The sequence below is a fragment of the Chlorocebus sabaeus genome, chromosome 2 (assembly GCF_047675955.1).
Source record: "Chlorocebus sabaeus isolate Y175 chromosome 2, mChlSab1.0.hap1, whole genome shotgun sequence".
Classification (NCBI taxonomy): Eukaryota; Metazoa; Chordata; class Mammalia; order Primates; family Cercopithecidae; genus Chlorocebus; species Chlorocebus sabaeus.
Genome location: NC_132905.1, coordinates 34,201,435 through 34,229,186, shown reverse-complemented (window position 1 = coordinate 34,229,186; position 27,752 = coordinate 34,201,435). Strand labels below are relative to the sequence as shown.

The window sequence follows — 27,752 nt, the reverse complement described above, 5'->3', positions numbered from 1 at the left end:
CAGCTTCCCCCTCAAACAAAAGACATAATCTGGAGAAAGTTCAGTGATCCATATGTTAAATGATTTTTGATACAATTAAAATATGGCCTCTGTTCTAAAAATAGATTTTAGTTACCTATTTCTGCCTCCATCTGTCTAAATCTATAAAATATTCAATGAAAACTGACCTTGAGCTTTATATAACAAATAGTGACAGTCAATGTATTGGCAGAGTCTGACAGTAATTTACACACACAAATTATCTTTCCTGAAGCTGAGCTTAAAATTCAATTAATGGATGACAAAAATGTTGTTACCTAAACTGGAAGAAAGCTTATGACTTCAAACAAGGTAGAAAGATCCACTGTCCCTTTTCCTTGATCTATCTCTCCTTAAAAGACTAATCTGCTTCACTTCAAAATGGCAGTCTTGATTCCTCAGCATGGAACCCACTGAGGAAGGTCCTATTGCTGTCCTTTGCCCTAAATCAGTATAGGGAATCCCCTGCAATATTTGAAATGTATGAAAGCTAAATATACAAAAGTCAAATAACAAAGCTGTATGTTCTTATTGAGAATACTTTTCCCAGAAAGATTAAAACACTAATAATTATAAAATCCCATTATTTTCACTCTATAGGTACTATCTTATTCAGGTCCACATAAGCTAATAAGCCATTAAAAATTTTCATAGGCACTCAGACATCCAAGGAGAGAGATTGCAGGAAATACAGAGTCCTGGTAGTTGTACCTCTATTTCTCTAACTACTATCTAAATATCTTTCTTCCTATGGGCACCCACTTTCAGATTCCACTACTGCAGGGCTCCATAGAAGTCTTCAATCTTCAACTCTTTAGTCTATGAAAGCACAGATTCCGGAAAGGATGGCCTCAAATGACCAGTAGTAACAGATCTCTATATCCCTCGTCCTAAAAAGCAAGCCAACTGGAGTCTCCGTCACCTTCCCCCAGCACAGACACATTGCCAACTACCCAACCGAACTCCATGACTGATTTACCAGACGATCATGCCCCTGACCAGCCTACTTGGACATGGGAAGGACATCAGTGAATTGGGAACAGAGGCAGAGGTAAGGAGGCACCTGCCCTGTACCACAGATCTATGTAGTTCAGCAGTCTCCAGCCTCTTAGTACTCCAGGGTCTCTAAGCCACCCCTCTGTAAGTCAGGATGGAAGTAGATAATACCACATTTCTGTCTGCTGCAGACACTCCTGCCAGTGTCTCAAAATGTTTTAGCATATTTCAGTAAAAATTATCGTTTGTCAGTCCTTGATAAAAAAAAAAAAAAAGCAAACTTTTTATAGCTCTCTTGAACCTTCTATTGTAATGTGCCTTTGTATATAATTCCCAAATTTCTTGTGTCTTTCATCTTTATAATGTATCTTTATCAAACTTGTCATAAACCCCAATATTTTCATCTCTTAGTGAAGACTTCATACTCTTACACAATCCAGTGTTGTTTGTCTTCAAACGTGGCTTTCCCCTGCTCATTCCATTATTACCTACTTCCATTGGGTTCACCAGCTAATTCCATTCTCATTCTATCCACTGTGTGCACCAGACTCACTCCTGTTTGTACTGGGCTTTAAAATGAGTTCAAATCTCATTTCTGCCAATTGCTATGTCTAAAAAAGCATACTAATCTCTTTGAGCCTCACATTCTCTATCTACAGAATCACTTGACCGGAATATTCAACACAGGTAAAAATACTGGGAGGTATTTTAATTCATTCTAAGATTCCTTAACATTCTGTAATTCTATGTCCTCTTGATTCTGTCTATAGGAAAACTGGGAGTACATAGCCAACAGAATTTGAAAAAATAATAGAACAAAAGAAACACAAAAAAAGGAGAGGGGAAAGCATTAAAAATCAAGACAAGATTATAGAAAAGTCATGGAAAAAGAAACAAGACTTAAAAAAGTATTATGGAAGTCAACAGAACTCCAGGCCTAAATGGAAAACCAAACTTGGAAGTCAAATCATTTCTCTCTAAGACTTGCCTAAACTTATTTTTGTAAAACTTCCAGTCCTATGGCCAAAGCTAAGTAAGTTCTGCCCTAAAGTCTTTGATGGTAAAAATAAGATACCGGTTACCACTGAAATTGTCAAATTTATTAGGAAAAACTCTTGGACTAACCACATGCTAACAATAACTTTCAATGAGAGTTTAAAGTATTTAAACTCTCATTAATTTAGGCATTAATTGAATTAATGAATCTGATTAAACTGATTCAGAACTATACCTTGATCCAATGGCTGCATAGATGTCTATCAATCTATGCTGAGGAGCAAGAGAAGGGATGTGGAAGGCAGGCAGGCTGACGGTCAAGTTGTGGGCCAGCTACTTTGTTAACTATGGGATCATGAGGCAATGAATCGACTGCACTAAACCATAGTTGTTAATTGAATAAATAGTAGGTTATAGGAACACAGATGTTGTGATGGCTTTATGAGATGGTAAATGCATAGAACATAGCAGGATGTCTAGCCCAGAATACAACACTCAACAGATATTAGTTTCTTCCATCTCTATTTCCTTAGTTAACATAAATGTTTACATCTATAAAATCCTACCTGACTGCAGATTCATCAGAACTTCCAGCATCTATTAAAGAAAAAGGAAAAATGCATTTTAAATCAATAATAAATGTACAGAATATTAAAAGCATAAGAATGCACAGGCCTGCAGGCCTGTACTCTAAAGTATTTGGGAGGATGAGGCAGGAGGATCACTTGAGGAACCCAGAAGTTTGAGACCAACTCAGGAAACATAGTAAGACTCTACCATCATAAAAAAATTAGGCACGGGGCCGGGCGCGGTGGCTCAAGCCTGTAATCCCAGCACTTTGGGAGGCCGAGACGGGCGGATCACGAGGTCAGGAGATCGAGACCATCCTGGCTAACATGGTGAAACCCCGTCTCTACTAAAAAATACAAAAAAACCTAGCCGGGCGAGGTGGCGGGCGCCTGTAGTCCCAGCTACTCGGGAGGCTGAGGCAGGAGAATGGCGTAAACCCGGGAGGCGGAGCTTGCAGTGAGCTGAGATCCGGCCACTGCACTCCAACCCGGGCGACAGAGCGAGACTCCGTCTCAAAAAAAAAAAAAAAAAAAAAAAAAAAAAAAAAAAAAAAAAAAAAATTAGGCACACTTTTGTGTATGCTTTAGATGCTGTTTTTGTTGTTGTTGTATTTGTTTTGGTTTGGTTTGGTTTTTTTAAAGCATAAGACTGATGCTTTCCTACAAAGCATTCCTTTGGGAGCATGTCTGGGACCTTACTAGAATTAACATTAATTATACCTATTGGTAAGTAATTAATGCAGTAAGAACTCTTCCCTTTGTATTTATTAGATGCAAAGAAGAATAAATTTATAAAAACGTAGTATCTACAAGTGAATTGTAGTATACAAGTCATTTTAGCCAAACGCTATGAGATTGAGCAAAAATGGTATTGTTAACAGAACAGGTGTGATGAGTCAACAGTGTCAAAGGGCGTGATTTCTGGACCAAAATATGAGAGGCCATTAAAACAGAATATATAGTATTACCTTTTATCCACTATATGTGCAAAAAGACATACTCGACAGGGTTTTCTCTGCACTCACACCGCAGCAACAATCATCAACAAAGAAGGCTTCCATGACCAAATGTGTGGAGAGATTTTCCCCCCAATGAGCAAGAATCATTCCTGCTGATGACACCATTCAATTCTCACACCCTATCTGCTGACACAATCAGATTTAATTTAATTTATAAATTAAACTTTATCATAGATAGGTATGCATAGGAAAAAACAGTTGTGATTCAGTACTATTCGCGGTTCCATGCATCCACTGGGAGTCTTGGAATGTATTTCCCACAGTTAAGGGGGAACTACTGCACTTATTTTGTTATAGCACAATACAGCCTCTCTAGCTCTTCAGCTCAAACTGTTCAGTTTAAAATAAAACACCCTATAGCACCAGAAGCCAGCAAAACATAGGAATCAGACCAGAAACAGGAATCCTTGCAAAGACCTTCCAGCCGCCAGTGGAGAAGAGCTGAAGAGAGATCGGTGTGTTACTCTGGCTAATACTCTTCTGGGGAAGGTGCTGGATGGTTTCCTTAGTTGTAGCTATTTGTTCTGCCCTACGTATAACAAGGCCCAAATTCACCTGACATTTTACCTCCCACAGAAAGAACCACTGGAAACATCACTCCTTTAAGAGCTTATCCATATTCAGAGAGAAGCTTAAGAAACACTGGGGAGGTGTGGCAGGCTGCCCGTCAGTATTATCTGATGTGAAAAATATATAGAAAGAAAACTGTCAATGCCCTTTTACTACTAGAATGTTCCAAAGCTTGCTCTTCTCCCAAGTAGGAGAAAAAAATTCTTTTTCACCTCACATCAAGCAAAACTCCCTTACCATCCCTCATGACAGAATCTAGTTGTAGATGAGTCATGTCATCATACTACAGGCTGTTGTCAACCTCATCCCTCAAAGGAAGAGGAGCAGTGAGGAACACATGTATTTACCTATAGCATTCACTGCCTGGTCTTAATTCCAACCAAATGTAAATATGACAGACTTAGTGATTCCACTTTTATAAAGTCCAACCCCTTGCGCTTGTCCCCTTCCATTGCTAGAGAGTCTATCTGGACCCACATCATAGAGCAAGATACTCCAGTTTGTGCCGTGTGGCACGGCATGGTGTCCTTTCCCTCAACCCTTTCTATTGTGTCCCAAATAGCTATACAAATCATGTTTTCTGAGTATGTAAAGCACATCTCATCAGCATATATCATTCTTTACAGTGATAAAGAAGCAAAAGAAAAACAAAAAGGACAAGGAACATCTTAAATGACTACGTTCAATTACCATGGAGCTTTAATTTTTTAACTATTCTAAAAGATATCCACTGTACTCTTCTGAAAATAATAAAACTATGAAGATAAAGATCAATGGTTGCCAGGAGTTGCTAGGGAGAAAATGAGAGAAGAACAGGCATAGTATAGAGAATTTTTAGGGTAGTGAAACTGTTCTGTTGATAATATTACAGTAATAGATACATGTCATATCATTATACAGTTGTCCAGGTTCACAGAATGTACAGCATCAAGAGTGAAGCCTGATGTAAATATGAACTTTGAGTGATTATAATGTGTCAATGTAAGTTCATCAGTTGTAACAAGTGTACCACTCTGGTGGAAAATGCTAATCATGGGGGAGGCTATGCATGTGGCAGGCAAGGAATATATGATAAATCTCTGTACCTTCCTCTCAATTTTGCTGTGAACCTAAAACTGCTCTAAGAAATAAAGCTGTTGATTTAAAAAAGATATTCACAACTGGGCTCAGTGGCTCATGCCTGTAATCTCAGCACTTTGGGTGACAAAGGTGGGGGGATCACCTGAGGTCATGAGTTCAAGATCAGCCTGAGGTAATGAGTTCAAGACCAGTCTGACCAACATGGCAAAACCTCGTCTCTACTAAAAATATAAAAATTAGCTGGGCATGATGGCAAGCACCTGTAATTTCAGCTACTCGGGAGGCTGAGGCAGGAGAATCGCTTGAGCCTGGAAGGCGGTGGTTTCAGTTAACTGAGATCACACCACTGCACTCCAGCCTGGAAGACAGAGTGATACTCCATCTCAAAAAAAATTAAAAATAAAATAAAAAAGATATTCACTGTCTATGCATCCCAGGATCTCCAGAACAAAAATTAAAATAAATAAATAAATAAATAAATAAATAAATAAATAAAAAGATGGCCAGGGTCAGTGGCTCATGCCTGCAATCCCAGCACTTTGGGAGGCCGAGGTGGGTGGATCACTTGAGGTCAGGAGTTCAAGACCACCCTGACCAACATGGTGAAATCCCATTTCTATTAAACACAAAAAATTAGCTAGGCATGGTGGTGCATGCCTGTAGTCCCAGGTAATTAGGATGCTGAGGCAGGAGAATTGCTTGAACTTGGGAGGTCGAGGTTGCAGTGAGCTGAGATTGTGTCATTGCACGGCAGCCTGGGTAGCAAGAGCAAACCTGTGTCTCAAAAAAAAATAAATCAATAATAAAAAATGAAAAATATTCACTGAACCTGTTATTATGATATATTTAAGCAAGACTTAGTGACCCTAAAAATTAGAGATCATTGAAGATCAAAATAACAACACGTGGTCATTATTTCTCAAAGTGAAGTATATAAAGTATATAAAATAAGTTAATTGCATGCTTAGACAAGACGATATTGATTAAAATGATTGACTATTTTATCTCCTTTCATACTTCTAAACAGGGATTTAGCACAATATGAAAACTAGATTATCCATGTCATCCAGAAAGAAGACAATTTTATTCTAATTTTAACTCAGAAATTTTTATGCTTATTTAATTTCACAATTTTGCTGAAAGGCTAATAAGATAAAAAGGACAGATTATCATTACCTAACACTGCTATGGTAACTTATATACAAATACCTGTTTGTCACCAAAAGTCAAAAAAGTAACCAGCATTGCAACTTAAGATGGATCATACAAAAGAAATTACTACCAGTTTACCTTATCTTATAATATTATGTGTTATTAAAATGAAAATGTAAAACAACACCAAAAGTTAAGTTGGGGCTATAAGTGTTGTGCAGAAAAGATTTCATATAGCAGGCAAGAGACTGCCATCTTTAGAAAGGCCTGCATGCAAGGCTGGCCCCTGACTGGTGTTTAGGAAATTGGAATTGGGAGAGTTTCCACCATTCCCTAAGGAGAGTGGCTCACTGTGTCTAAAGTGTTTATAGAAACAGTGTGGTTACTCTGAACAGCTGCTTTCCTTCTAGGAGTCTGGAATTTAGGTACATGTCACAGAGAGTAACCTCCATAGAAACACTTGGGTACTTAGTCTCTAATGAGACTCTGGTACTGGTAGATATCACTGCACAAATGTTGTCAAAATGTGAGCCTGGGAGAATTAAGCAGATCCTGGGAACTCCACAGGAGAGAACTCCTGGAAGCTTGTGCCTGGTTTCCTCCAGACTTGACACATGCAACTTTTTCCTCTACTAATTCTGCTTGTCCCCTTTCTTGTAATCAAGTAAAGATCTGAGTATGACTATTTCCTGAGTCCTGTGAGTCTTTCTAGTGAAACACTAAACCTGGGGGCGGTCTTGGGAAACCTTGATACAAATGCATTGTGTAAGACTTTTATGAAGTTGATAGGATATATGTAACTATAATCAGGTGGTTATTTCACAGAATAGCTTTCCCTAATCTGTTTTCCTTTTCTTTTTTTCCCTTGATATTTGACTTGGAAAGTCTTATATTTCTATATCTATACAATTCAATAAAGCCATAAAAGGAATAAATGAAACGATAATGTCAGAAAATAATGTGAAATAAGCAGCAATCCTGTTTTAACTGAATAAAAAATAGAGAATCTAGGTGATTGACAATATGTTCTACAGTATGAATGTTTCTAGAAAAAAATGAAAAGGTGGTCAATTTTCTGCAACTCAACTGGGCTTAATTCCTTTTTATAATAATTGTGCAGGCCAGGTGCAGTGGCTCACACTTGTAAATCCCAGCATTTTGGGAGGCTGAGGCAGGAGGATCACTTGAGTCCAGAAGTTCCAGACCAGCCTGGGCAATAGAGTGAGACCTCATCTATTAAACAAATAAACAAACAACAACAACAAAGAACCTTAAAAAGAAATTTAGCCAAGTGTGGTGGTACATGCCTGTAGTCCCAGCTACTTGGGAGGCTAAGGTAAAAGGTGAAAGGATCACTAAAGGCCATGAAGCAGAAGTTGCAGTGAGCCAAGATGGCACCACTGCACTCCAGTACCGGCAACAGAGGGAGACCGTGTATCATAAATAAATAAATAAATAATTGTGTATCAGGCCAGATGTAACCACAAAATTCTGTAGTCCCAGCTACTCAGGAGGATGAGGTAGGAGGACTTGTTGAGCCCAGGAGTTCAAGGCTACAGTGAGCTATGAATGCACCAATGAATAGACACGGTATTCTAGCCAAGGTAACATAGAGAGACCCCATCTCCTATAATAATAATAATTGATTAATTGTGCATCATTCAAGTAAATTCTATAACTGGAGAAAAACATAGTACTATTGAGAATGTACTATAATAGTCTACTACTGATCATAGAGTTCCTGTTTACTTGCTTCTCATCTTTTTCTGTGTTTCTCCTAAAACCGAAAACATGAATCATCCATTAAAAGCAGTTCATCACAAAACAAGTCAAAAAGTCAAAAGAATTGCATCCAAACTGTAGGATGTGTTATCCACCGCTCCCTGTGAACAGTTGGATTTGGTCATTAAGAATTAGCAGGACTAACTTTGTGTTTGTGTGCACACGTGTGAACGTGTGTGTGTATGTGCTTATAAACTGTGTGTGTGTAAACTATGACAGATAAAACCATTTTGCTTGTGTAAGAATATGTAATATAATTTGTACTTCTCATGAAGGAATTGCTTTTCTGTCTTCTGTGCACAGTAGCTGTCTTCAAAAAATAGTCTCCTATTTGTATGGGTGCACGCTGGTTCAGTTCTATAGTTCTTTTTTTTTTTTTTTTTTTTTTTTTTTTTTTGAGAGGGAGTCTCGCTCTGTCGCCCAGGCTGGAGTGCAGTGGCGCGATCTTGGCTCACTGCAAGCTCCGCCTCCAGGGTTCATGCCATTCTCCTGCCTCAGCCTCCTGAGTAGCTGGGACTACAGGCACTCGCCTGTTTTATCATTAGCCAGGCTAATTTTTTGTATTTTTAGTAGAGACGGGGTTTCACCGTGGTCTCGATCTCCTGACCTTGTGATCCGCCCACATCGGCCTCCCAAAGTGCTGGGATTACAGGCCTGAGCCACCGTGCCCGGCAGTTCTACAGTTCTTATTGCCATTTATTTATGGTACCAGAAAGAGATTGCTGAGTTCCTGGTTCTAAAGATAGTTACTTTCTTAGTGACACACATCAATATGTAATACAGTTTGCCCTTGAACAGCGGGGATTCACTTATATGCAGATTTTCTTCTGCCTCTGCAACCCAGAGACAGCAAGATCCACCTCTCCTCTTCCACCTCAGGCTAATCAACCTGAAGATCATGAAGACCGTTGTCAGCATCTACTTATGCTTTATGAAAAGTCAATATATCTTTCCTGATGATTTTCTTTCTAACAGCTTCAATTATCTGGCTTACTTTATTGTCTGAACACAGAATATAATAATGTGGCAAAAACAAAATAGGTGTTCGTTCATCAACTGTTTTATGTTATCAGGAAGGCTTCCAGCCACTAGTGGGCTATTAGTAGCTAAGTTGAAGTAATCAAAAGTTATACTCAGATTTTCAACTGCAGAGGGATCAGAGTCCCTCACCCCTACATTATTCATGGGTCAACTGTAATTCTTTACTAAATATAAACAATTTCTTATAAAACTGAAATAGAAGATCCATTTGTATTACAAGTCCAATTGGTTATAATGTGACTACAGAGGAAACATACAACATACTAAATTAAAAATCTTTTTTCTTATTCATGCAAAAACATTATATAGGATTTTAGGGATCATAAATGACTTTTTTCAGACTATAATGTTTGAGATTATAAATGAGCTACAAATATCTTTTTTAAATAAAACTGAATTTCAAACTAGTTAAATTTTAAAAATTAGTTTACATATGTATATACATATATACACATTCAATTGACACATATTTTTAAACTGGTCTTTTTTGATTAACACTACCTTAATCTTACATCTTACTTTTCATTTTCTTATCAAGAGCAGGACCACCAAGAAAAATAAGAAATTCACTATCAGAAGTCTTACCTGGTTTGTCATTTTTAAGTATCTTCTTTTTATGTTCCAAAATTTGTTGTTTAATTCTATGTATACAAAAGTAATAAATAAAGTTGTTATTTTAACACTGAAATAAAAAATATTTACCAAACATATTAAATTCTAAAACCATTTAAGGCAATATCAGACCTAATATCAGAATTTTAATATCCCATACACTTCAAATTTTTAAACCTTACAAGCTTATTAAGCTTATAATTAAAGAATAAAAGAAAGGGAAGTACTCATAAATGGAGGGAGAACAGCTCAGTAAATTAACTCTAGTTTGCTGGACATCATGCAAAGTGTCCTGCACTCAGAATACGTCCTCGCTCTGTAACCAATAGGTATTTTCTTTTCAGACAAGTTGCTTCTTGTAGGCTCCATGGTTTCTTCTAAAAAATAAGGACTCTGCTACCTTAGGAAGATGTAATGAGATTACATGTTTAAATGTTCAGAAAAATAGTAAAGCAATGGAATAATTTCTTCTTGAACTTGATTCCTGAAACCATTTTGGAATCCCAAATAAAGCTTGGTGTATGTTTTTCTCTAAGTTCTAATATTCAAATGTTGCAGTTTTCAGAAGATGTTATTAAGTGCTAATTTTGGTTATTAGCTGTATTCATTGTGGCTTGTAATTCAGGGAATCTTACCTAATTCATAACTTACTGCAAAATTTATATATATATATATATATTCTCATTAAAATGGATTACCTAATTGTCTCCCATCACTGAGTTCATCCATCACACCAAGGGCAGAAAACTAATAGGTGTCAAAACCCGGCTTGGACAACTACCACTCCTTCTCTATCTCCTCAAACTCTGAGCCAGCAGATCCATGCCAGGATGCTGAATCTCCATGGTCCTCTCCAACTAACAGACAAGACAGAACCCTGCTGTGATTGTTTTTCGGTTCCATGAAGGAAAGACAAGTGGACATTTTTTCATTTCCAAGACATGTACTAACAACATGTAACATCCCCTAATTATTACTCAGCTCTGTTCTCCTTTCAGAGATCACTGGACATCAATATTTTCATAGTGATAATCACAATTTCAATATTGGGGGGTATCCTGTTTTGGTTTCACTCACACTGCTTCCTAGGAGCTACTCAACAAACAGTCAAATGACCTTCCTGGGACTATACAAAATATGGAATGCTTTCTGAATCTGTGTGCCATCCCCAGGCAGCAGCCATGCTTATCTGCTCTGTATTGATCCAATTTTAAAATATGTGCTGTGGAAACAAGCACAAAGCTCTGTTTGATACACAAATACTCATGAGTCATGGATGAGGCTTAGCTCGGGTAAATCCAACTCACTTACTTTAGATTCTGAGAATTTTATTGAATGACTTCTTGTGAGGTGGAATTTTAAAATATATTGAAAACTTGAGGAAGAGCTGCGAGTAGCCCAAGAGATTTTCATGACTATAGAGACACATTGCTAGAGGGGTCAACCGCAAGTTTGATCCCACTACTTGCTGGAAAGATAACATGGAACCTTCTGCTATCTAACCAAAGCTTCTGCTCAGGATATAAAAAGCCTCAAGGTACAGATCTGATAGCAAAAGGGAAAGGGAACTCTGATCTCTCTGCAACATTATTTGAACATCCCTGACTGTGGAGAACAATCCCAACTAATAGTGGTTAAAGAAAAGACAAACATGGCTTTCAAAGGATAACATACCATGAAGGCCTAGGCTAAGTCTAGCTAAGAGGTGGGCTCCAAAGAAGATTTTTAGTGTAGGGCAAGCATCAACTTTCTCAGTATTTGTGTGGGTAAAGCCAGGAGGCCTAGCTGGCAGAGCAGGGTGCTGGGAACAACGACTGACCATAAGTACATAAACTAATAAACACCATAGCTTTGAACTCTATATATGAATCACCATGAAAACTAGGGGGTCTGCATCAGTGAAGGCATCCTGGTGGCAAAGGTCAGTCATTATCAGATTGCAGGGTGGGTTACAATGGCAGCAAAACAGCAAGCGAGTCCATGGAAACAACAGAATGATCAGAACGGCCTTTTTTCCCGTTCTTCTGACTTGTAAAGAAAGATTGTCTTCCTTGAACTTAGGGAACCCCTTAGCTTCTTGGAAAATTCAAAGAAGGAAGACACAGGAGACAGCCCGAGGCGACAATACAAGATTTTCTGCTAAATTGGACATTTCAAGACCCAATAACTAATTAGAAAAGTCAGGCCAGGCATGGTGGCTAGCATTTTGAAAGGCCGAGGCAGGAGGATTACTTGAGCTCAGGAGTTCGAGACCAGCCAGGGCAACAAAGTGAGACCTTGTCTCTACAAAATGAAGAAGAAGAAGAAAAGAAGAAAAGAAGAAAGAAGAAAGAAGAAGAAGAAGAAGGAGGAGGAGGAGGAGGAGGAGGAGGAGGAGGAGGAGGAGGAGGAGGAGGAGGAGAGAAAAGAAAAAAAAAAAGAAAGAAAGGAAAGGAAAAGAAATCAAAGATGTGGCTCTTTTTATCCCATGCATGGGGATTATACTTAGAACAAAATGGACAACACTGAGGTCACTGGGGATAAAGGTGTTAAAAATCCTGAAAAAATCTTGCACTCTACTTTCAACTAACCTAGACTGCTGCTTAATTTCTGGCTAAAAGTAGACTAACTCATTGCTATTTCAAACCATCTGAACCAAACTATGAACTCTTATCTAATGTAAAAGATAGAGTAGTTGCAATTATTTTAAACTTCAATTTAGTATCAACTGGTCTTTTGACATAAACACTTACTTTGTCAAATGACAAGAAGTAGCGTAATCTTCTGCATCGCGTCCACCCATGTTTTGAGTGGAGACATTAATATTTTTCTTAAGAAGGATGTTGACAATACCTGGTGAGTCATGGTACACAGCAAGCATGAGGGCTGTTCTAAAATAACAAAGAAATAACTCCACTCAAGAACTTAATAAAGACTTTTTTAAACAATTAGTTTGATACACTTTACCAATTTCATATCCATCTGTCAGTGTAGATGTAATAACGATTTGCATGTACTAGCTTGGGTCTATAAGCATCTAGGGTGCTCAAGTGTTCATCTTTGTAAATTATCACCAAGGCTAAAAGAAACGGACAACAGGGAAGCCTCTTGTCCCACTGGCGTGTGACATAATACAAGTTGCTAATTTATAGTTCTTTGATGGCCAAGAAACTGTGCTGAGGTCAGTCATCTAAAGTAGGCAAAAATTTACATGAAGATTTCCCTATTGCTTTCCTACTCTGATATATTATAATTGTAATCAGCTAGGGGTCAGATAAGAGTTATCTGCGGGCTGAAAACAACAACAACAACAATAATAATAATGACAATAGCAGTAGTCATAAACTAAAAGTCCACATTTTAAAAATTAAAAAAAACTGCCAGGTGCAGTGACTCTTGTCCATAATTCCAGCACTCTGGGAAGTCAAGGAGAACAGATCATGAGGTCAAGAGATCGAGACCATCCTGGCCAACATGGTGAAATCCCATCCTTACTAAAAATACAAAAATTAGCTGGGCATGGTGGCACACACCTGAAGTTCCAGCTACTTGGGAGGCTGAGGCAGGAGAATCGCTTGAACCTGGGAGGTGGAGGTTGCAATGAGCCAAGATCACACCACTGCACTCCAGCCTGGCAACAGAGCTAGACTCCATCTCAAAAAAAAAATTAATAAAACTAATACAAAACCCTTTAGCTAATAAAAGATTACAGTAACAAAAACATCTGATTATAAATAAAAAATCTCATAAGAGAAGATTAATCCTACTATACACTGTTCTTTATGTGACTCAGTCTAAATATTTGTGGTCTACCTGATTATTTGTGGTGACATTTTTCACTGTATGTCAATAATTACACTAATCTTATTAATATTTCTGACTTGAGAGACTATTACCACTCTAGAATATGCAGGCTTTTATTTTTTAAAAAAGAGCTACTGTACCGTCTCAGCCTATCAACGGCATGTATATTTGCTTTTTTTCTCAATAGAAGTTCCACCATGTTCTCTTTCTTGCACATCACGGCGAATAAAAGTGGGGTATTATTGTCCTATAAGACAGCAGAAAAAATTAATAATTCACAAAATTACATATTTATGAACTGAACTGAAAATCTTCTCTAGGATTCTTTGAACTTCAACATACAATATAGAAAGGAAGTAAATGAAAAGCAGTCCCCTCCTTCTCACTCCTCTGCGCTTTCTGATGTGCTGCTCTTTGCCTTGCAAACAACCCTCCTCTGTCTCCCGGGATTAACTGTGGTCATTGCCAAAATTCACTGTCAACATTTACCAGTCCCAAGAATCCTTGCTTTGATCACAGCACTTAGCATGCTACATTCTAATCATTTCATTTTTTCCCTCTGAAATCAAGAGCTTCTTGAGGGCAAGGGCTGTATCTTTTGTCTCTATAGCCCCAAAACCCTAAGACATAGTAGCAAATATTTTAAGTTTTCTACATAAATTAATGAACTAAATTATTCTCTCTAAAGCAGTGTTTCTTAAACTATATTCCAAAGAATATTTGCTTTAGCAGAAGTATAATACCCCAAGAGAAAGATTCCATGACCTTCTGCATTTGTGAAGTATTACAAAATTGTATCTTACATCCAATAAACAAGAACTCTCTTGAATTTTACCTAATCCCCATTTCACAATACTATTTGTGGCAAATATTAACATTTAAGGAATTAAGAGTTTCAGAGAAATAGTTGCCAGAGCTTCCCAATACAGATGGAGGATTCCTCTGGGTGGTACAAACTTGCTTGATTCACTTCTATCAGTGGTGTCAGGATGCCAGACGCCAATGTCAGGCACTCCTGCTCCAAAGGGGTCACTATGGAAATGAACTCTGAATTAAGAGAGATTGGCTTCAAATGCACTTGTTTGCCTTATAAATAGTTCATGGTTTTTTCCTAATACAAGAGAATAGATTTTTATCTTTACTGTTAGAAAGCTCAGTATGTTCTGTGTAAGAGAGACAGGTTTAAAAAACTTAAGAACAAATATTTGAAAAACCAAAGTTCAGTAAGAAATATTATTCTCAATTATAATGGTAATCCCAGGACACTAATGCAGCTCTACTTTTCAAATCCATTTTTATTGGCTTCCACTTAAATGGCTATTTAAAATTATTTTTCATTTTAGGCAAAATATAAATCCGAAATAACAGCATAATGGCTTATCAATAAAAGTTCTCATACTGATCCATATGAATTATTTCTGGCATAATAAAACCAGTAAGTCACTTGCATTTTTAAAGGAGGGTGCTGAGGACAAAGATATAATATCTGCAATATTCATAAATTATCCAACTATAACCAGCAATAACCTAAAAAGGCTTCTAGGCATTCTTATGGGCAGATAATTATTTCTGGTATATATAAAGAAAAGGAGTTTTAAAAACTTCTAAATTCTAAAATTCAACTCCATAACAGAGGGATTTACATACTCCATAGACTATATATTACAAACAAATCTACACACTGACTTCAAAATCTTGAAATCTTTATCAAAATATACTATAACATAGGAGTTGTAAACTCAAATACTTACAAGGACAAAGGAAGGTTACCAGAGTAAGGGAAGTACTGAGGTGGGCACAATAGCAAACTGGGGAATACATGCCTTCTATAAAGGGGCAATCTCTGCACAGCAGACCAAACAGTGATAGAAACTCAGGAGACACCAGATTTGCCTTTTTAGGATAAGCCTGAAGTCCAGATTTCTACACAAGTCTTCTAAATTTTACATGTTGATTCAACTTATAGAGGCAAATAAACAAATCTGTGTACCACTTTAGAATATAGCCCTTGTGTTTTTATATTTACTATAAATGCGTTATGAAATGGTTGTGTATAATCCAAGTATTTGCATGTAAAGTATTTTCTTTCTCTAGTATCATATGTTTTACCAAAATATGAGGCACTCGTATATAATAAAAATTGCTAAAAAGACTCATAATACCTGCTTCAAGAATTTTTCCAACATTTATTCATTTAAAATATGTTTGTATATAATTTTCCCAGATTGTTAACCAAATAGATCATTGGTTCATAGGACTGCTAAAACTTAATTATTAAAAGAATTCCTATTTGTATTCTTATTAACTTCATGGATTTCAGTGTTTAAAACTGCCATTTTGGTTATGATAAAGCTCTATACAACTAACAAACATACCGAGATAGTTCATAATACAACTTCAACTAAAAAAAAGAGTTTAGGATTTGCTACTATTCTAATTGAGAAAGCCCAACTTGTAATGAAAATTTGTTGACACATAATCACCTGCATGGTGACTAAGGGACAACAAATCCTGACATGGTCAGCCCTTACTTATTGAAAGATTACCCATAAGCAAATTTCTAAAGACTCTTGAATGGTAGTGAATGATTCGTGGATGGAAGGAATGGTGTTATTCTGTCAGCTGAGAGATGTTGCCAATAATATTTCCTTTCACTTCCCAGTCACAGATGTAGAGAAAGACAGATAAGTCAGGGTAATATCATCAAACAGAAGAACTTTGAAGGATGTGGCACCTATCAAATGCCAAGTCTTCTAGAGATTTCTTACATTTTTGAGATACAGAAATTTATATATTGCACTTATCTATTCTGGGATTCTTAATCAGGAGTGTATCCGAACCTTGAAGGTTTTTTTTATTGGGTTTTTTTTTTTTTTCCTTTTTCTACAATTGTTGTTAGAGACAAGAGTCTCACTATGTTGCTCAAGCTGGATTCAAACTCTTAGACTCAAGCTGGAACTACAGGAACATGCCACTGTGCCCAGCTTCAAGTAAACATTTTTAAACATGTTCAGGCCTTATTAGGTCTATTACATCAAAATCTTCAGGGGAAAGACTGTGGTTGTAGATTTTTAACAAAATGTCCTCAGGTCACTGTAATGCCCGATTCTGAGAATTAGTGCAGCAGACAATCACTTCAGTCACATCTCTCACCCACATGGCTAATGCCGTTTATCAGTCAGAGATGTGACCAAAAAGATAAAAGGGTAAGAGATACAGTCATTTATTAAAACTCCAGTTAATTTTCCTGGGTATGGCTAGAACAGGGACAAGTAAACTCAAAATCCCACTTGATTTTGCTATTTATAAGCTCCTTATCTCCCACTTTTCCACCACGACATTCTAGATTTGAGAGGAGTCTTTAGACTCTTATCTAAGTGGCAGTTTCTGCCAGGATGGGCAATAAGTCAGTTAATAATTTGTTCCAGCTTCTGCTGAAGTTTTTCTCACTTCCTCACCACATATTCACTGCCAATCTGGTTTCCTCAGAGCCCTCCTAAAATTAATCTCTAGGCAAGTTTCAACTCACTCACTCTCTTTTTCAAACCGAAAATTATTAGACCCAAAGCTAAAGAGCACCTTGTCTCAACACATAAACTAGAAGAACAACAAACTAAAAACAACAACAATAACAACAACTCTTCCTCGCATTTTCCTTCATTACCTCATTTCCAAGTGACCTGCATATTTCTGATTGCTCTCCTTTTCCCTTCCCATTTTTCCCTGAGAAATGATACGTCAGTTTTTCAGAAAATTAGCAGCAGCAGCAACATGTCCATTTATTGTAAGTTACTTTAGTTTTGTTTGAGTTTTAAAATAAAGCCTATTTCCAGGGCATATTTTCTTTCCTGTGTTGTTTTACACTAATTAAGAAAAAAAAAAAAAAAAACCCTGCATAGAAAAAAAGTTGAAAAGGTTTTCCCTTTAACAAATTTGCAAATATTTTCCAAGGTGCATTTTATAAAGCTGTGCCCTTGAATCTTCTTTAAAAGTAACAATATTTAAAACAAAATCTTATGCAATTAAGTTATTTCAAAATAACTTAATTTACATTTGCATTCAGGGAATGGTTGAGCTTCCAAATATAAAAAAATTGACCCTTACCTATGTCAATGATAAAACAAATATTTTTGAAAGAAAGTTGATTGATCTATACCTTGTCCAGCGCTTCAATATTTGCACCATGGGAAAGTAGTTTTTCTGCCAGTGAGGTGCTCCCACTGTACACAGCATAATGGAGAGCAGTGTTGCCGTAGATATCCTTAAGGTTTGGATCGGCACCATGGTTCAGCAAAATAATGGCACAAGCCTCTTCCTGGCAACGGATAGCCTGTCCGTATTAGACCAAGAAACAGATTGTAAATTCTAAGAATTCAAAATACACATTCCACAGGTTTCACCAACTAGTTATATTTAAATGAGATCAATTCATTTTAATTCTATATATGTAAATCAAATCCATGTCAGGCTAAAAAAGTTGGCTCTAATATACCTGTATCAAGGGTGTTCTGTTTTCTTTGTCACAGATATCAATCTGGCACTTTCTGTCGATCAGGAGAGTTACCACTTTTGCATGGCCACAGGCACAGGCCAAATGTAGAGCAGTTCTACAAGAGCAAGAGGACTTTTTAGGAAACGGTAGTGCAACATCTCAAAACATATCATCATTCATGTCATTGTAAAAATTGAATAGCATGTTTTTCCTCTGTCTTCAAAACAAATACTTAATTTTTTTGAAGAAAGTGCAATACTTACTAGCTCTTATTGCTCACTGCCTTAATGACAACAGCAGCCTATTTGAATAGAAAGAGCTCAGTCTGTAGATTCCGTTCAACTAGGGCTTGAGTCCTACTTTAAACGTTGTCACTTACCAATTATTGCTTAGCCTTTCTGTGCCTCAACTTCTTCATCAATAAAGATAACAATAGTAGCTATCTCATAGGACACCATCATGATGCTTAAATGAGAAGCTATGTAAAGTATTTAGAATAGTTCCTACAACAGCTCAATAATTGTAAGATTTTTGTTTTTTGAGAAAAAGTCTCACTCTTTTGCCCAGGGTGGAGTGCAATGATGTAACTATACCTGGAACTCCTGGGCTCAAGTGATCCTCCATCCCCAGTCTCCTGAGTAGCTGGGACAACAGATGTGCACCAGCATGCCCAGCTATTTATTTAAAAATGTAGAGTAAGAACCTCACTTTGTTGCCCAGGCTGGTCTCAAACTCCTGGCATCAAACAATCTTCTCACCTCAGCCTCCCAAAGTTCTGGGATTACAGGTGTGAGTCACTGCACCCAGCCAGATATTATAATTGTTAGTATTACTACTACTTAACAAAAGCATTTTAATTAGGTAGAACGACACAATTATACCTACTTTGCAGGATGGCTTAATGAGTAGGTCTCATTTTAACAGCTCTGACATTGGAATGCCACTTATAATTCATGATTTATTATAACTCTAACTGGTAGCATTTTAGAAATTATCTTATTGATATATAAAATAGTGGAGCATCACACAATCCATGAGACCTTACATTAAGTAGAATATGGTAACTCAGCACTAGGGCAGTTCCAGGCATGTAACTGAAACTGAAATACATTTCAGTTCTTAAAGGGACTATGGGGAAAGAGCACCGAAATAACAATCATGCATTTTTTAAACAGATTAATTCCTTGATTTTCAAACAACTTGAAGTCAAAGGAAACTCATGAGTCAAATGAATTTGTATGGCTCATTTTATTGAATTCTTACACTTACAGAATATATGTAAATAAGACTTTCCAATGATTAATATTAGGATTTAAAACTGATAAACTTTTGAAAGGGCAGTTCAAGGTTATCTTCTACCATTTTCTAACTTCAGAAATGCTTTTGTTTGAAAGGTGGGAGATAAAGTTTCAAGGAGATGAAGTCCCAATATTCCTATTGTAAATCTCTCAGCTTGTGCAGGCAGGGCAGGTAAACATGAAGTTTTTAAGGATGGAAGGGTCCTGAGAGATAGTAGAGTATGTCTGCTACATAACAGGTACTCAGGTTATGCTTGATGCATAAATGGAATGAAATAATGGATAAATATAGCTGGGGAGTTCACTATTTTTAAATAAACTCCTATAAAGCAACATTTTTGCAATAGTAATTATTTGTATGTGTTATTTTTTATTTTTAAAGAATACAATTTAAATGAAATTATTAATCTATCATTGTTTGAATAAATGGAATGAGTATATAAGAAAAACATGTGCATAATAAAATGTATAGATAATAAAATCTGAAAACACAGATAAAACCATTCCCTTCTTACTTCTGAAGACTCTAAACATTCAAAGAAGATAACAATACACACAATAAAGATAAAAAGTGGAAAGCGAGAAATTATTTTTATCAGTGCAAGATTCATATTTCTCTCTTCCCAAGGATGATTCCATTAATAGTAAACTTTTATAGAAGTTTTGTACATGCTCACTGCAGCAATCACAGATAAGAAAAAGGAAAAATAAACTTTACTTAAAATGCAAATACTCGCAGGGTGCGGTGGCTCACGCCTGTAATTCCAGCACTTTGGGAGGCCGAGAAGGGTGGATCACGAGGTCAGGAGATCAAGACCATCCTGGCTAACACGGTGAAACCCAGTCTCTACTAAAAATATAAAAAATTAGTCGGGTGTGGTGGCAGGTGCCAGTACTCCCAGCTACTTGGGAGGCTGAGGCAGGAGAATGGCGTGAACCTGGGAGGGGGAGCTTGCAGTGAGCCGAGATTGGGCCATTGCACTCCAGCCTGGGTGACACAGCAAGACTCCATCTCAAAAAAAAAGAAAAAAAAAAAAAAAAGCAAATGCTCAGAAATTACAAATTTTATCATATTTGGTACATTTTTTTCTTTTGCTAAAACAAGACCATAGTATGTTTGCGTATGTATAATTTAACTATTTTTTTTTCCTCACTGGCTATAGCAAAATACAACATCTTGACACATCAACTTACTTCTATACCTATTCCCACCTTCAATGGTCACATATTATTCCATCCTATGGATGCAACTGAAATTTATTTATAGGATCCATTCTCTGGGTTCTTTTTAAAATAAGTTCCGTGAAAACTAAAGTGCATGTATCTTTATTTCCTAAGGGCATTTTAGTATAATGGAATTGATGAGTAAAGGGCACATTTTTTAAACGTAGTACTTACCACCAAATTATCTATTTGAAAAGTAATCAGCAACTTAAACTTTTAAGTAGCAGTATAAAACATCCTCACAAATATTGTGGATAGAAAACTGTTTCATTCCTCTTTTAAATTCTTATACCAGAAATGAGAAGGATTTTTTCCTATATACATAAGTAACTTGTAGATCTGGGGAAAGGTACTTTGCCCACTTTTAGAGTATTTGATGATTTGATTTGAAAGAATTCCCTGTAAAACGAAGATGTACTTTTCATCGCATGTGTATTATAACTTTTCATCTAATGTATATATATAACTGATATATATAACATATTATATCTGGAATATATATGGTATACGTATCAGTAACATCTAAATCTTATCATATATGATGAACAATATAGGCTCGGTGCAGGGGCTCACACCTGTAATCCCAGCATTTTGGGAGGCTGAGGCAGGCAGATCACTTGAGGTCAGGAGTTCGAGACCAGCCTGGCCAACATGGTGAAAGCCCCTCTCTACTAAAAATACAAAAATTAGCCAGGCGTGCTGGCACCTGCCTGTAATCCTAGCTACTTGGGAGGCTGAGGGAGGAGAATTGCTTGAATCCAGGAGGTGGAGGTTGCAGTGAGCCAGGATTGTGCCACTGGACACCAGCCTGGGCAAAGAAGCGAGACTCTGACTCAAAAAAAAAATAAAAGAATATAATGAATTCCCTAAAAAATGAAAACATACTTTTCATCTGAAAAATATATATATATAATATATTAAATATTTTTCAAGTAAGCTCTCTTTTATTTTGTTAACTTTTTTTCTGAAACACAGTTTTAATTTTTAGTTTGCTAAATCAACCTTCACAATGTCTGCTTACCAGGTCATTCTTAGGAAGGCGTTTGTCAACATAAAATGTACCCGTAAAATTAGCATTTGTATTTTCTTCTGGTACTTTACTCATTTGCACATGGAAAAGTTTCAGTCTATATTCCATCAGGAACTCATGTTTGTGACATAAAATTTCATTAGTTTTCTTCCAACAACAGGCACTTTTTCATTAATAATTCATCCTTTCCTGCTCATCAATCCTTACGTATATCTTACATAATTTCAGTGATTCTGGGTTTCCTATTCTGTTCCATGCATCTGTCTTTTCAGCTGTTCGCAAACAATTGATTGTAGAAATTAATAGCACATTTTGCTATCTAGAGGAGCAAGTGTTTTTTTACTGCATTATGAAATTTTAAAAAATGTCATCACAATAGTGAAAGACAGCAGGTGTCATATAAAAATGTTAAAACCTTGGTATTTTCATTCGGTCTATGTAAAACTGACAAACAGAGAAAGAGCTCACATTTTGAGAAAAATGTCCCTTTCCATTCAAGAACACAGAACCCACCTCCCACTTCCAAGTTGCTCTCTAAGAACCTTCAGTAAGGAACCTGGCTACACAGGTGGATAGGGATGTAAAACGGACAGTTTTATCTGAGAACTTTTCGCCTACTGAAAATCACTCACGGTATTTTTGATAGGGGAATTAGTTCTCTCATTAGGCACCTCCTATAATGTATACAAACCATGTTTTAAAGGTGTTCCTTAAAAATAACAACACCGTATATGCTTAACTTCGTGAGTTAAATCACTCAAATTCTCCACCAATTGCTCCAGCCAGGGAATTATGTCGGATGGAAAACAGCTGAGGGTCCGCTTGGCTTCGCCGCTAGGAGGGTGCCCGGCGCCCTCCAAGGCCCAGTCCCAGGGGCTGCGGGGAAGCCGGGCCTGGGGACCCCCTCCCACCCTGGACTGAGGCCCCCCCCCTCACCTGTGCTGCTTGTCCAGGGCATCCAGGTCTCCGCTCCTGCGTGCCAGGCAGCGCTCCACTTTTGCGGTGTGGCCCTTGACAGCCGCCTTGTGGATCTTCTGCAGTTCGGAGTCCCGGATTCGGTACCCGGAACCCCTGTAGACCTGGTCTATGTAGCCCAGGTCCGTCTGGCCCCTGCCGCTCCGGAAGCCGAACAGCTTCATGGTATGACGTCTCAGACCCCCAACCACCGACCGCTTCTTGAGTGGGGGCAGCTCCCCGTCACCTTTTCACCACCCCCCACCCGCCCCGACGACCCAGCCCCAAATCCAACCCCAAGTCCCGATCCAACCCCAAATCCACGATCCAACCCCCAGTCTGCGATCCCAAATCTCTGATGTATTCCAAAATCCGAGATCCAGCGGGGTCCACCACAGCCTTCAGCAGCGACACTCGCAGCCTCCGACCTCTCAGACCCAGTGAGCCTCGCAAAGCCGTTGGGCGCGCGCCCGCACCGCGGTGGTCACCGGGCTACCGGAAGCCGCTCCCTGGCTGCGCGCGCCGGCAGGTGGGGCTGCAGCTCCAGGCGGGTGCCACTGGGCTCGCAGGTTCTCCTGGGCATTCCCGGGCGGCCCCAGGATCCTAGGCCGGCAGCCAGCCAGGCCTGAGGAGGAGGATTTGTATGGCCTTGCGGCCCGCCCCGCTCCTCCTCCGGAGGGAGATCGGGTGCTGGCAAGGGCACTCAGAGGCCACCGGAGTGGCTTCGCAGATAGCCTGGCTTCAGGCTGAGGCTCTGATCTTGGAGTCTGTGTGGCTAGTGTCCAGTAGTGGAAAAGTCAGGGGCTGCTCCTTCCTCCACCCGCCCTCACCGCTGCCAGTGCCCGACTGCGCGGTTTGCAGCTGCAGATCTGGCACTGGCGCGGGATGGCGGAGCTTCCCTTGGATGGCCTCACTGTCCCCGAGTGCACAGCCTACCTGGTCTCAGGGTCCGCTGCTCTTGGACATCTCTCCGGATCCTGGGCCCTGGCAGTAAGCAATCTGTATCCACAGGCATGAGACTGAGCGGCTGCTGGCTGGGCCAATCGCCTGACTTAGCTGCCTGGGCGTCTGGCCTCAGGATCCCCGCTGTGACCCTTTTTTGCATATGTAGTTTTTCTAATTTGTAGTTTTCTAATTATTTTTGTTGTATATTGTTATTGTGAAAGATATGTTTATCTAGCCATCAGTTTACTGGATGAAAACCTTGAACTTCTGGAGGCTTGGTATTATATTTTGCTATGGTGCTTCTCTTTGGAATTTTTTCTCAGTTATAGAAAGAATCTTTAGTCCTGATAAACCTGATAAATAGCATTTACCCTTTCTTTCTTTCTTTCTTTTTCTTTCTTTCTTTTTTTTTTTTTGAGATGTACTCTTGCTCTGTAGCCCAGGCTGGAATGCAATGGTATGATCTCAGCTCACTGTAACCTCTGCCTCCAGGGTTCAAGCAATTCTCCTGCCTAAGCCTCCTAAGTAGCTAGGATTACAAGCGTTTGCCACCATGCTCAGCTAATTTTTAGATTTTTAGTACAGACAAGATTTCACCATGTCAGCCAGACTGGTCTTGAACTCCTGACCTCAAGTGATCCACCTGCCTTGGCCTCTCAAAGTGCGGGAATTACAGGCATAAGCCACTGCACCTGGTCGGCATTCACAATTTTTGTTTGCTTGTTTTGAGATGGACTTTCCCTCTGTCACCCAGGCTGGAGTGCAGTGGCACAATCTCAGCTCACTGTAGCCTCCACCTCCTGGGTTCGAGCGATTCTCCTGTCTCAACCACCTGAGTAGCTAGGATTACAGGCATATACCACAAAGCCTGGCTAATTTTCATATTTTTAGTAAAGATGGGATTTCACCACATTGGCCAGGCTGGTCTCTGACCTCAAGTGATCCACCCGTCTCAGACTCCCAAAGCGCTGGGATTATAGGCGTGAGTCACTACGCCCGGCCAGCATTCACTCTTAAGGCATTCCCTTCTGAGGTTTCAATGGAAAGCCTAAGGTGTTTACCAAGCCTCTATACTTCAATAGATTCAAACTTCAAACTGTTTCCCCTGTAATGAGTTGCAGTGTTCTGCCTTTTTGCACTTCTAGCTTTTGCTTTGTTTTCTGCTATTTGAAGCCTCTCCCATACATGTATAGTCACAGATTTGAAGGAAGCTCATATACATATTTAAAGACTCTCCCATCCATAGGTTTTCCTTTTCAGGACTTTTTCCTCTTCATTTATAGCTGTTCTGGCATCCCTAAATTCTATTCTCTGAAACAGTAAGCCGATAATACCGACACTTTCTTCTTGAATTCTCTCTGTCCCATGCCATGGGGACTGGTGAATACCTTTAAGAACAAAGCTGCATCAATGAAGACTTCATCTAGTTTTGTTCCCTTTTCCAAGCATCTAATCAAGCTCATGCCTCTTTTTGGATACTCTACAGTACCTTCAAATAGTTGGGACTTTTTCTTTTATATTTTATCCAGAGTTTATCATAGATACTTAGGAAAGGGAATTTTCCTAGACAGGCTACTCTGCCATTGCTGAAACTGAAATTCTTCCAATATTCTTTTAATAAGATATTTTCTACTTAAATCATCTGGGGTTGGTTTAGTTAGAAATTTTGCAACTAAAATCTGTGGCCAGATCTAGCACTGATGCAGGACAGATGTTTAAGGTTGATATAAAAGTTATATATTTATAAACAAGTGTTTATTTCTTTAAAATGTAATTCCAATAAGTATTATCTTTTGGAATAACTGTTTAGCTATAGCTTTTAAATGGCCCCCCCGTTTTTTTTTTTTTTTTTGAGATGGAGTCTCTCTCTGTTGCCAGGCTGGAGTGTAGAGGTGTGATCTTGACGCACTGCAACCTCTGCTTCCCAGGTTCAAGTGATTCTCCTGCCTCAGGGTCCTGAATAGCTGGGATTACAGGCTTGCACCACCATGCCTGGTTAATTTTTGTATTTTTAGTAGAGACAGGGTTTTACTATGTTGGCCAGGTTGGTCTTGAACTCCCAACCTCAGGTGATCCGCTCACCTCAGCGTCCCAAAGTGCTGGGATTACAGGCGTGAGTCACCGTACCCTGCCACTTACTTCAAATATTTACAAAAATGCATGAAAAATTTCATGGCAGCTTATCCTCTTTTTGTGCTAGAATTGTCAAACAGAGTTTTAAATAATGACAGAAACACTACTTTTCTGATGAGGTTTACATCAGTTAGGACTCTTGGTGACAAGTTACAGAAAAATCAGCTTAGACTCACACTGACCAAAAAAAAAAAAAAAAAAAAAAAAAAACTCTTGTCTCTCAGGATTCATGGTATAATTAAGAATTAAATTGTCATCAGCAGAGATGAATTAGAGCCTCAAAACAATTGAAGCCAGGTCAGTCAAGAGTCCAAGGACTCTGCCACGTTGGTCCACCTACTTCTTTCCAGCCATTGCCATTATTCACCCACCACCTGAGGAAACTTGGCTACCAGTAGCTGCTGATTGAGGAGAGAGAGATTCTCTTCTTTGACACAATACAAAAATTCTGTAGATAGATTCTGATTTCTTCATTTGGGTTATGCCTGCATCAGTCACTACAGCACAAAAAGGACAAGGTTGAGAAAAACCATCTCAAACAGATGTAAAAAGGAGATCGGGGGTCTTCCCAAGAGAGGGAGAAGGCAGGATAAATCCCTTAAATTTCCCCTTCAGGACTCATTTCTAAAGGTTTACTAAATGCAGGAAGAAATAATTCGAGGTTTAGAAAATACACTTTGAAAAGTAGATAAGTTTTCTATCAAAATAATACACAATACTTTTTGAGTGCTTAATATGTGCCCACACTGTATCATCTATGCCTAAATATTTATTTGTTATGTGAAACCTGCCTGGGGAAATCTGAAGTAGCTTAAGGAGCACAGGTTATGACTACAACTGACCCAGGTCCCAGTCAGCGAAGCTGGGTAGGCACAATTATTAACGATTTGACTTTGAGCAAGCTAGGTAATCTCTATCCTTACACGCTTTTTACTTCTGTGTACCAAAAGTGACTTTGTAGGGTTTCTGTGGAGACTGAAGAAAATGAGATAAATAAAACAGTAGAGGTACATAATAATGTTAGCTATTTTAATTTATTGACAGTCAGAGCCTGTTTACTTATACAATATCAACACATTTACTTTCTGAACTTTAGAAAATAAAATTCATTATTTGACTCATTTGTACTCTGGAGGAAATAACATAGAATGAGAACAAAACAAAATGTCAATCTCCTTCTGGCTTTTTTTGCAATTACAAATCCATGATTGTCAAATGGATGAGAAACTCAGAGCCAAGGATCAGGAAAACACTCTTAAAGAACGAGGTGATGGCTGAGTCTGTCCCAGGCCAGTGCTTTGATAAGGCTGTGATCATCACAGCGGGATAGCATTGGCTCGGGGGAAAAGGAGCAGGCAGCACACACAGTGTGGACACAAAGCTGGTGTGGCTGACACCCGGGGAGGGCTGGCTTTTTGGTAAGTTACTGGGACAACTGTTTGTCCATATGGGAAAACATACAATTGGACCTGTACTTCACACCTTACAGGAAAACACTTCCAAGTAGATTAAAGACATGGTGTATATGTTTGGTGTGTGAAAGGCAAAACTATAAAACTTTCAGATGTTTTGATTTAGAAGATCCTTCAATTATCCCCAAACTGTGGCTTAAAACAATCATTTTAAGCTCACAATTGTGTGCATCTATTTCAGCTAGGTTTGCCAAGCCACAGTCTCTTGTTCTCTCTCAGCCCCACCTCCCCCTCTCTTTCTACCTACATATATACAAGAGTTGTTGAGAAATACTCTCCATTTTCCAGTGCAAACTTCTGCTCCTGGAGGCTCCTGTTCACTGGACTTTGCAGGAGACACACAGGCTCCCCAAACCCTGCTGTGGTGCCTGATGACCTTCAGCTGAACCCTGTAATGCTGCTAAAGTCTGCCCCTCTGGAGAAGTGCTCAGGTAGCATTGTTCTGCCTCAGGAAGCATGCCAATTTTCCTGTGTCATCCTCGATGATCACTGCTACCAGACTTGCCCCCTGCAGGGCACCCTGATATGAAAGGAATTCAACAACCTGGGAGTTGAAAGCGTTGTTCTTCCAAGTTCAGTGTGTGCT

The 27,752-nt window shown here is 38.6% G+C and overlaps 1 protein-coding gene and 1 non-coding gene across 3 annotated transcripts in view; both read right to left on the bottom strand.

Annotated features, from left to right (window-relative positions):
• The window catches only part of LOC140709207 (uncharacterized), a 146,313-nt gene extending 120,450 nt beyond the window's left edge, over positions 1-25,863 (bottom strand). For both annotated transcript variants that reach the window (XM_073007134.1, XM_073007136.1), the window contains exons 1-7: positions 22,599-25,863; positions 18,111-18,225; positions 17,775-17,948; positions 13,759-13,865; positions 12,568-12,705; positions 9,809-9,864; positions 2,577-2,607 (exon numbers count right to left, since the gene is read on the bottom strand). In XM_073007134.1, the coding sequence (XP_072863235.1) occupies positions 2,577-2,607; positions 9,809-9,864; positions 12,568-12,705; positions 13,759-13,865; positions 17,775-17,948; positions 18,111-18,225; positions 22,599-22,801 (824 nt within the window). In that variant the 5' untranslated portion in view covers positions 22,802-25,863. The remainder of the gene's footprint in view (positions 1-2,576; positions 2,608-9,808; positions 9,865-12,567; positions 12,706-13,758; positions 13,866-17,774; positions 17,949-18,110; positions 18,226-22,598) is intronic.
• On the bottom strand, positions 10,967-11,073 carry LOC140710522 (U6 spliceosomal RNA). The gene has a single exon (XR_012091594.1). It is a non-coding gene; the product is annotated as a U6 spliceosomal RNA (small nuclear RNA).
• Positions 25,864-27,752: the final 1,889 nt, after the last annotated feature.